This window comes from Tetrao urogallus, assembly GCF_951394365.1.
Source record: "Tetrao urogallus genome assembly, chromosome: 2".
Classification (NCBI taxonomy): Eukaryota; Metazoa; Chordata; class Aves; order Galliformes; family Phasianidae; genus Tetrao; species Tetrao urogallus.
Genome location: NC_136814.1, coordinates 49,771,176 through 49,781,745, shown reverse-complemented (window position 1 = coordinate 49,781,745; position 10,570 = coordinate 49,771,176). Strand labels below are relative to the sequence as shown.

The following is a 10,570-nucleotide window of genomic DNA, read 5'->3' as shown; positions in this document are numbered from 1 at the left end:
TACAATGTGCCTACTGGTTCTTCTCGTTTCCAAGGACAGAACACACACCCAGAACAAGGTATGTTGTGAGATACGTAATTAAATTGAAATAATACATTTTGTATGAACGTGAGTGCGTTACTGCAACATAAAAACTCTTTTCATACTTGCAGCATGTAAGATGTTGTCTGAGGTCTTATGCCCTTTTTATCTGGGAAAATACTCTGTGCAGAGTAATTTAAAAATCAAAAGCCTCATATAAATATACTCAAGTGACTGGCTTATAGGAGGATAAAGTGCACAGATTGCCTCAAGGTCTGCTAATACTCTTTCTCATATATAAAAAAGCAAAGAACTTGGGAGTTTAAGAGAACAGCAGCACGATAAAAAGTAGAAAACATAGCTAAGTACAATACTTATTTGTCTTTTACTGTACAGGCTGGTAGAGAAAATAAAAAATACAGTCAAATAAAAGATTACAGGCCAAGCTTTGATTTTATATTTACACATATATATATATAAAGTATAAACAGCATCTTGAAACATACAAAAATGCAATTTTTGCACTGTTGTGCACTAAAGCACATTCAAATAACTTAATTCTGCTTTAAATAAAGCAAAAATGAAAACCAAAGAAAATAAATGCCCACGGTATTGAAAAATGCATTTTGTTATACTACTTTCCACTGCATTTACTTCTGCCACTCACTAGCACCTTTTCCACATAACTTAACTTAAAATTACTAACAAGGCCACCCTTCCCCTCCCCAAGAATAATACTACATAATCCCAATAAGCGTTTGAAAGGGATGAACTAATTTACAGACCTTGGCAAACTTAATCTATTTTTGATCCACAATAAATTAAAATAACTTAAAAATCCTTTACAGCTGTATTTGTGGAAAAACTGTACTAGTGCTGAAAATCAGATAGTAGTTTTGCTGTGGCTTCCATGAATTTACTGATTTTAAAGCAAAATAAGTTTGTTGAATTTTATGTGGACTTCAAATGAACATTTTGTATAGAGTGCTGCTCAGAAAGCTAGGATTTCCCATGCCTCTCCACAGCTTCATAAAAACAGTCCTCATTAACTACAGATGTTAAGCTCTGGACGCTAAATTCTCTCTCCAAAATAGAGTTCAGGTCCAAGTTTGCAGCATCAGAGTGGCTGTCAAGGGACTGGTGACGTTCCTGCATTGCCATTAAAGTTTCCCTGTTACGCTTTGTGCTGTTTACTTTTCTCTTCACTGGGCAGAAATGGCCACGTATCAGCTTTGGATGTTCTCCCATCTTGAAACCATCTCCTTCCTCCTTTTCTGCAGCTTGATCTCGTTCAGAGTCAGTATTGGGTTCCTCTGAAATCTTCAGCCGTTGGAACTGAATTTCAATGTCTTTAGTAGGGCTGTTCTTCTTTAGGTTCTGATAGTCATCATCATCATCATCACTGAGAATATCAGATTCTTTGACAAGAGCATTAGAAAAGTCAGAGGCACAGCTCTGTACATGCTGATCAGGAGATGAAGTTTTGGGCTCCTGTATGCTCTCAGTGGTGTTGCAGCTGCTGCTCTGGGTGCTGCTGCTCAGGCTGCACTCATCAGAGTCCTGGAAGGTGCCTTTCCCTTGGTCACCGTTCCACTCACTGCTGGCTGAATTCTTCAGTACCTTCAAGGACCTGGTGGAAGCTGTGCAGAAGAAGAAGGCAGTTTTATCTTCTCATCTAAACATCTGCTTATACTGCCTGTCTCAACAACCCACTTCCAGTCACGATGTACATAGCCTCATTCAAGGTCAGGTGTGTCAGTATTCTGATACCAGCAGTGTAATTAAGCATCAGATTTTTCTCTTACCTCCTTCAGAGTTAGACGCTTGCCTTTATGTGCAGGCATATATGCCTCAAGTACTAGAGGGCCAGGTTGGAGGCATGAGTTGAACTGTCCCTGATCCTGCCACATAATGAGGATTTTAGTCAACTGAACACATAAAGAACTAGAAATACTAGTAGGAAACTAGTAGATAAAAAGCCTGAAGCCTGTGCTTAATTCATTACCGTATGTGCTGGGATGCAGATTAAGAACATGGAGAGAAACAAGAGCCCTGTCTTTTGTTATTTGTTTTAGCTTTGACTGTTAGCAGGGCTCAGACACTAGAGGTAACTCTGAGGAAAGAACACAGTATTCTGCAGGCCAAAGGAAGTCTGTTTCTAACCAACAAAATGGGGCCTTACTAAGTCTACCCTTAAGAAAGCTAATGACAAATCAAACGTGAGAATACAGTGGGAACCAGCAAGCTTGCTTATCTCCTCTAGCCTTTGTCATACACTGAGTTGTGGAGAAACTGCTGCAACTACTCAGCCTGAAAAAGAAAATGGAATTTGTGGGTCTGGCACATGACACTGTACAGCCACTTTAACAACTGCAAATCATTGCCAGCTCTGGATTCCAGCCTCCATTTTTCACTTTGAGAACCTGTTTCTTACCCAGTTTAGCTGTGGCAGGCACACGGTTCTTGAGTGGGATGAGGCGATCTTTACAGGTTTTCTCCAGAGGCAGCTCACATTTTATGTGACGTCTGAAATTCTCCCGCAAGATAGAACGGATCACCTTCACAATGTTAGTCTTGTTCTCACAGTCACTGGAAGTTTAACACAACAGATATTTTCACATCTAAAGAAAGACAGCTGAAATCACATTCAACCTCCTGCTTTTTGTTGATGTGTTTAGCATGGCGATTTTTTTCAGTCACTTTCCTTAGTAGTAGTTTGGCAGTTAACATTGTTCTGTGTTGTTAGGTATGTCATACTCTTTTGTGTTTTGAGTTCTTAGTTACTTCCTTTAAAACAGCCTGAAAGATCAGGTACCAAAGGGTTACCCTTTGAGTCGTGTTATCAAATTAGGGTTAGGCAATTTCTGCTAACCCACCAAGAGTCTGGTAAAATTAGTCTGCCCCTATCATACTGGAATTTATGATACTACACCTGTGCAGATTTTCACTGGATCACTGCATCAAGTTCAAGGCAGTTTCAAACTGTTATGTCTGTTATATCTTATGCAGGTAAATAGTAGCACAGTGCCTAGATTTAAAGACTGGTAACAGCTTTAGAAGTGCTGATATAATGGTCACAGGCTGGAAGGGTCTTCTACTTTTTAAAATTTCATTAATGTATTAATTAATTTCACACATTAATTTCATCCAACTTCCATAAAAAGCTTACCTGCTGCACAACTGAAAAATGGTTTCTGGCCTGCCTTCCAGTTCTGACTTTGTGTGAATCAGTTCCCAGATACAGCTGTTCTCTGTTCCTGTGCATAGAAGAAGATGTTATTTTTATATATTTCACAGAACCTTCAGCATTAGAAAGACCCGTGGAGAGCTCCTCTTCTCCTGAAAGCAGTGTCAACACAGGGTGTGGTAGATCCACAGAAGATCTCATCTGAGATAGAACCCAAAAGAAAGTTCCCTGAACTCTCTAGTTCTAGCAGCCTGCAAGGGCTACCTTTGAAAACTCTATGTTCTCTCTTGGAGAGTTGCTTTCCCCTGTTCTTATGCTTCTTAATGCCTTCCAGCCTTAGAAGACCTTCTCCCATTTCTTCTAAGACAGCCTGTGACACTATACAAGGTTCAGAACTGGATAGAATCATAAAAATCAACTCAGAGAAAACAAAAAGGTGGCCCTCTGCTACACCAGTTATACAGTTAGCTTCCCACACCAAGACTCTGCACACAGAAAGGGCATAACCAGGATGTCAGCCAAGGTAAACCCCATCCTGTTCATGGTATCTTTTTACAGTGAATTTTCATTCTGTCATATCTTCATATCACCCTCCATCTTCTTTAACTCAGGGAAGAAGAGGGATAAAGCCAGCACATGGAACTGCGAAAGTCTATTTGTGAATCAGGTCTGTGTCCTGTGAGGTCAGACAACAGTAGATAGTACTTTCTCTGTACCTGCCTGTTTCCAGCAGCTCCAGAACTACGTACAGAAGAAGCAGTACTGGAGAATCCCAGAAAACTATTCATTCCAGAGTTTTCAGTACAAGGAAATTAATTACCTGCTGTGTTCCCAAGCCGAACTTGAAGAGCAGATAGAGGAATCAGCCAGCGAAACTTAAATGGATCCAAGTCACCATAATTATGGGCAGCACGAACATTACTAGGCTGCAAAAACAAAAGCAAGAAGATATTTCTAAGAAGTGGTTCTTTTTTGCTTCCATTTCAGATCCACAACTGAAGAGAAACTGCAGTTCATTAGACTTTTTCCTTCAACCCCCTAATGTGTGCTTGTAGCTGGAATGGTCATAGATAGACACAGCCTTGGAATTTGTAGTTGCTTCAGCTTTTAAAAGCACTTGATTTTAATGGATAAGAGTAATATATATAAGTGCTATTTGGGAACATTCAATGGAGAAATAGTCTAGGGATCATACATAAGCAGAAAACATTAATCATGTCACTGCTGCTGCTACTACTCCTAAAGCCCTTTGATCTCTTACGATTTGCAGGTTGCAGTACATTGCCACTAATACTCAGGATACTCAGGTTGCTGCTTTAGTATTCCAGTTTTGTAAATGGGGCCAGAGAAAGTTACATTTATACATCCTTTCAAAGTGATCAAGGGTGTATAAACAGAGGTCTTCAATCCTCACAGTGTTAAGGTAGGCTGTCACAAAAGCTATCTGGAAGGAAGTGATTCCTGTATGGCAGTGTTTCATCCCTGACAGAACCAATGTATTGCTGACATAGAGAAGATGCTGGAGCTTACTATATAGCACTAAAAACAAACAAACAAAAAAACAGCTACAAATTATTGTTACATACATACTGAATGCTTGTTTTTTCTGTGGTAGCTAAAGTTCCAGCCTAGTGAGAGGAGGTGGCATTTTACCACAGCCACTTCCTCTTCAGCCCCAGTATGATCCATTCTACGCTACAGCAGGATCCTGCTCATAAACATCCACCACAACTCACACCAGACTTACCATTTTCTTTTTCAGTTTGTAGTTCTCTTTATACACCAGTATTACAGCCCTCTTAAAAACTAAAAAAGAAAAGAAGAAAGAAAGAAAACTCTTAATTGCAGATACAATATTCAGTGAAAATATCCTGAAAAAGCTGAATATTAAAAGTCATGAGACGAGATAAGCAAAGTGATTGGGAAGCATCTACTCTGTATTAAAATATTGAGTTTTTCATCCCACATATGTTCATGCAGTAGCAATATTTATTCTCAGATCTTCTGATGAACTTTTCTGATGAACATAATGCACGTGCATTATGAAACTACTGGCAGCCTGGCTCTAGCAAGTCTTCACACAAACTTATAAAGCTGATGCAGTTTAGACATTAAGGATTCAGGTTTTGTTTTGGATGGATGCCTTCATGTGGAGTGAAATGCCAGTACTAAGAGAGAACTGTGAAAAAGGATGATAAGTCTTCCTGCAGGCCAGCTTTTGTTCAGTTGGAAACAAACATTCATCTCAATTCCTACTTCTGCATCTGAAGGAATTATCTGTCTTCCACAGCATCTGAGTGGAGTGGCTCACTAATGGTATCTAATCTCTCAGCCTCCAGTGAGGCAGTGACATGTTCTCTCTAATCAATAAGGAGAGATCAGAAAACCAGGGACATTGAAGGTGCATCTGGACTATGGGATAGCAGTCCTGGATCCCAGACTGGATGACAGTGGTATAGCTCTATTCTTACTTATGCATCCACATTTCCTTCCAGTGGAAGAGAGGGGCAGTGATATGCAGTAGGCTGTCATGCCTTCATGGAGCCAGGATGCAGACACAGTGAGCACAACATTTAGTCTAGAGTTGGGCATAATTTCCTTTAGTTTCACATATTAAATAAGTGCACTTTTCAAGCTGCAGTAGACCAAAGTGGGAATAAAACCAGGTTTCCCAGGTGGCAGACAGTCTAAGCTACGTATCAGGCCAAAGTCCCTTCATTTATTTATACACACCCTGTTGAGAACTCCCACTTACTGGGCTTGAGTGACTGGCATGTGTGGATCACTGAGAGCTCATCCAAGTGAACATGTGGAAGCAGTTCACACTTCTTCTGTTTAGAAGCACTCTCTCCCCTTATCTGTCATGCTTAGAGAAACTTGGAAACTTAGGAAAACTTGTCTCATGAACCTGGAGTTGTTCTCTGGGTCCAAAGACATTTTAAATAGATGTTTTTTAAATCAGACAAGTGCCTAATATGTTTCAGTGGAACCTTTTGATTAGTATGATAATAAATGATTAATAGTACTTATACTGTTCAGTAAAACTCTTGGTTCCATGCACTGATTTTCACTTACATGTTTCAGGTTAAAGTAGTCTGAACAAGGACTGGCAGACAACACATTTTGATGTAACAGTTGTAAAACAGGTTTTCCTGTATTCCCAGGAGTGAAATAAATCACCATTTTCCTACCAGCCTTGTTTGAAAGACTTATTTATCATATTATTTTAGAGATAATGTTGTTGCTTGAAAATCATTGATTTCCATACTTGACACACAGAGTAGATGAGGTTGGCTCACAGAACAGACAATAGCAGCAAGCAAATTAAATAGAAATGTTTCTCTTGTATTAGGAAATGTAATAGTTTTGCATATGCTTTCAGATGCATGTCTACATTAAGTAACCCATGGTTACAGGAAAAGGAGATAGTGGCTTTAAAAATGTGGAAAATTTTAATTTCTTCATGTTTAGATCTGAAAGAGCAGAGTCATGAAGGAAGACACTTACCAAACACTGTAAGTTCAAGGTCTTTTCTTGCTTTGCCCAGTGATGGGAAAGGATTTAGCCAGGAAACTGTAGAGTGCATCAGAAGTTCTCCCATGGAAAGTTCAGTCACCTGGATTAAATTAAACAATAATCAATTAACAACAGACAAAAATATAAGCAATATACATCAATGCCATGATACAAAGGTGGGAGTAAATATTAAAATGAGTACACATTGATAGCATTGATTCTATGATTTCTGTATTTACTGAATGTACACAGTGAGCAAGACAGGAGCTCTGTACAAAGGCAGGAAAGTGTGAGTAGTCCCCCTAGGTTGCTCTGAATACATCCTATTTGTTTCCATGGAAACTACAACAGATACAAAAAGCACAGTAACACAGATTTGTTAGAGCAAATTCTCAACTCCCAAAAACTTGTTTCAACAGTCAGCTGATTCACTTGAATGAGATAATAAATATGCTCTTCATTTTGTGGTGTGACAGATGTGCACAGCTGTCTGGAATGTGGCTTATCTTTCACACTGCTGTCACCACTGCTGAAACACACCACCCACCTCCTTACTGTGCTCACATCACTGTTTGTCTCTATCAGTGTTGAGTGAGCATCAATGAATGTCAGTTGGGTGCAATGTTTTGTTCAGAGGAATTCAGTGACACACCTTTGCTTCAACTGCACTTCAGTGTTGGATCCCATTTGTCAGACTGCCCCTCTGCTGCCATCTTTCAGATGGCAACAAAAAGAACAAAATACTGGTGAGAAGGGTCAGCCCATACAGCCATACCATCAACATCTGCTTCTGACGTTGGGAGCCAACAGAATAAAATAGGAGGCATTACTTTCAGAGCAGCCTTTGCAAAACAGATAATAACCGTAAAGTAACAGCATCTAAGTTATGGATGCTGGATAGAAGTTCTTACTATTAGCTATATATCTTTCTATAGCTTATAAGACTAAGCTGACCTGATGATCTGTCTACGTATAGCCAGTTGTGAACTGGCTGATTTATTAGAGGTAAATGCCTTTATAGAGTAATTAGTATTAATGACACTGCCAATGGCAGAATTAATGCAGGTCTTGCTCTCCAAGGCTCTTTCTTCACTTGACAGTGTATCTCAGGCTGTCAAGTTTGTTACCTAGAAATGATGAGAAACTAAATTGCCAGTGGAGGTGATTTGGCTTTAAATATAAGGAAATATAACAACTGACTTGGCATCTTCATATTCTCTACCTCTACTGATTGTGTCTGCTTCGTAATTGTTTGATGTAAATGCCTAACTTGAGACATTGCTGCCCCAGTTCTGTGAGATGTGTGCACACAGTTCACTCAGCTAATGCTTTTGCTCTCTCAGATACCCATGGATGCCTCAGCCCTAGAAGTATAGAGAATGAGAATAACAGACATTAATGTGAAATCCCTAGAATTGCCACTTTCATTTATATGGGTGAAAAAAAAAATCTTAAGAACTCTGAAGCATAAAATCTGAATGCCTTTGGGCATGGATAATCTCTGCAGCACTTGAGAAGAGGAAGATGTCTTTATTTCTTCCTACTGAGAATTAATGTCTACGCCTGCTTGCAATTCTTGTCAGTCCAGAAGGCTGTCTGAAAATTTTTACTGTAACCTACTGACAAAAAAGGCAGATATGAAATGGAAGTCAAAATATTAAAGGAAAATGAAGGACGCCCAGCACAAACAAGTTCCCAGAATTACTTCAGGAAGAGATAAAGACCCCCAACAGCTAGAAGGATAATGCTTCAGGACTGAATAAAATACTTTGTTCCTTCTTTTACCTCCTTCTCTGTTCCACTTTGATCTGCAACCAGTTGATCAAATACAGTGCCGTAATCTTCATAAATCTTCTGCATCTCATTGATGTGACTTGCTACTTTTTCCATTGCCTTCAGCGCTTCTGTAAGGTTTAAAAAATTCATAGGCAGCTATGTAATTCAATTGTATTTTCTAACCATGACATTTTGTATAGAATTCTACTTGAGGCAGCCAAAACCATGCAGCATTCCCAAAGTTTGTTGATCAGAATTCTAGCTTTAGATCCGTGCTTCTCATAGCAGCTGCAGAAAATGTGCTTCCTGATCAAAGTGAAAAATGTTTATCTGATCTCTTGAGCGCCTGAACAAATAGCAGTAAGTGTTCTAGTGATGAATATTCATGAATTTGGAGTTCGTAACAACATGACAGGAAACGCAGTTAGGTTTTGCATCTTGTATAAATGGATCCACTAGGCTATCCAGAGTCATAAACACCCATACTAGAATAAATAATTTAATAATTTAATGAACTTTAATGGAAAATAATTGAATTTGGCTCATCACAAAATACATAAATAAATACATTGCTAGGTTGCACAAATTCATCACTGGTTGTTATCTATGAAATAAAATGCTGGTAGTCAGGTTTTATTTAAATTTTGTTTTCGACAAAATGGACAAAGAATTACACTAGATGGCATTACTTTATTGTTAATCCACAAAGGAGTTGGATAAGGGCACTTAATTACCCTAGTTCTTCCAGCTCTTAATGGTGTAGTCTTTTAGCAGTTTCGCATTCGCCCTTGACCTACAAGCAAGCCATCCTCAACCTGATTGCAATGGCAAAATATAGTATTAGAATCTCCCTTTGAAGTCGATAACATTCTCATGACTTTTTGCTGACAGTGTATTTGGCCTGAATCTATTTTGTTAAAATGAAATTCATCTCTGGACTTTGATCCTTAAGGTGCTGACAGACATGAACTGAAATTCCTCAGGGTGAAGTCCCAAGCATCTGAGCCTAGAAAAAGAATCTAATATATATATTAGGACAGCCATGAATTTGTGTGTGTGAAGACTGTGAAGCTTTGACACAGAACTCTTCCACACAAGCAAGAATCACAGCCAAGCCTCAAACAACTAAAATTGTCTTCTGCAATGCTATTAAAATTTGACACGTTTCAAGAACTAATAATAACCACAAGTTATTTCCAAGTGGAAAAACAACACGAGCTCCTGTCATAAGGATTAAGGAGAAAGACCCAGTCCTGTTTGTCATGACAAATTCTGACTGTATCTAATTTCTCAAAGGGACTTGGACGTGCTAACTGGGATTTTTCGCTAAAAGCACAATAAAGCTACTTACTGTTTTTAATGAGAGAGAGGGAATTCTCTTTAAGTTTTGACAAGTTCTGTGCTGTCCAGTGGAATGGCTACCTGCGTCTTTAGAAAAGGCTGGAAACCAAACTTAACTCACATTGATTCCTGCAGAAGAATCCAAGAAGTTACCTGTCAAATGATAGTGCTCCTCACTCTCGTTGTCTGTCAGAGACACCAGCTCTTTCAAAAGCAGTGGATATTTCAGCACTCTCTGAACAGGCTTTATGAGATATGACTCCAGCGTAGAGGAGTGTTGCTTTGTAGGGTTGCGGGCATCCAGGAAGGCCTTAAAGGCACTGTCTGTTTTGGCTAAATATAAACGGACGGGTTGGTCAGTTGAATGTGGAACTCATAGTGTGAATGCACAGAACTGCAACTCGTAACCAGCATCAAGTACCTCTCCTTTTTCAGTAGATGCTTTACACTCATCATTTCATTGTCATTTCATGCACTAAATAATGTACAGAAGGGCTAAGAGAGCAATCATCTAAAGGTGACATTATTCCTCTGCACTGCAGGCCTCTTCTGCATCAAATTAAAGAAGTGATAGCAGAAGTAATTCCTCACTTACTCAGCCATTCATTGCAGCTTTGATTGACATCCATCATTTAACATGCAAGCATATGCAAACCAAATATAGCAGCAGCTTTCTGGAGTATGAACTAAATCTGCAGACAGCACAAACCTGTGGCAGATGTTTCTGAT

The 10,570-nt window shown here is 39.1% G+C and overlaps 1 protein-coding gene across 3 annotated transcripts in view; it reads right to left on the bottom strand.

Annotated features, from left to right (window-relative positions):
* Positions 1-1,020: 1,020 nt before the first annotated feature.
* The window catches only part of TIAM2 (TIAM Rac1 associated GEF 2), a gene marked incomplete at both ends in the record, with an annotated part of 85,873 nt that continues 76,323 nt past the window's right edge, over positions 1,021-10,570 (bottom strand). For all 3 annotated transcript variants that reach the window (XM_079532591.1, XM_079532592.1, XM_079532593.1), the window contains 8 exons: positions 1,021-1,661; positions 2,456-2,610; positions 3,191-3,278; positions 4,029-4,134; positions 4,956-5,014; positions 6,716-6,824; positions 8,510-8,628; positions 9,995-10,174. In XM_079532591.1, the coding sequence (XP_079388717.1) occupies positions 1,021-1,661; positions 2,456-2,610; positions 3,191-3,278; positions 4,029-4,134; positions 4,956-5,014; positions 6,716-6,824; positions 8,510-8,628; positions 9,995-10,174 (1,457 nt within the window). The remainder of the gene's footprint in view (positions 1,662-2,455; positions 2,611-3,190; positions 3,279-4,028; positions 4,135-4,955; positions 5,015-6,715; positions 6,825-8,509; positions 8,629-9,994; positions 10,175-10,570) is intronic.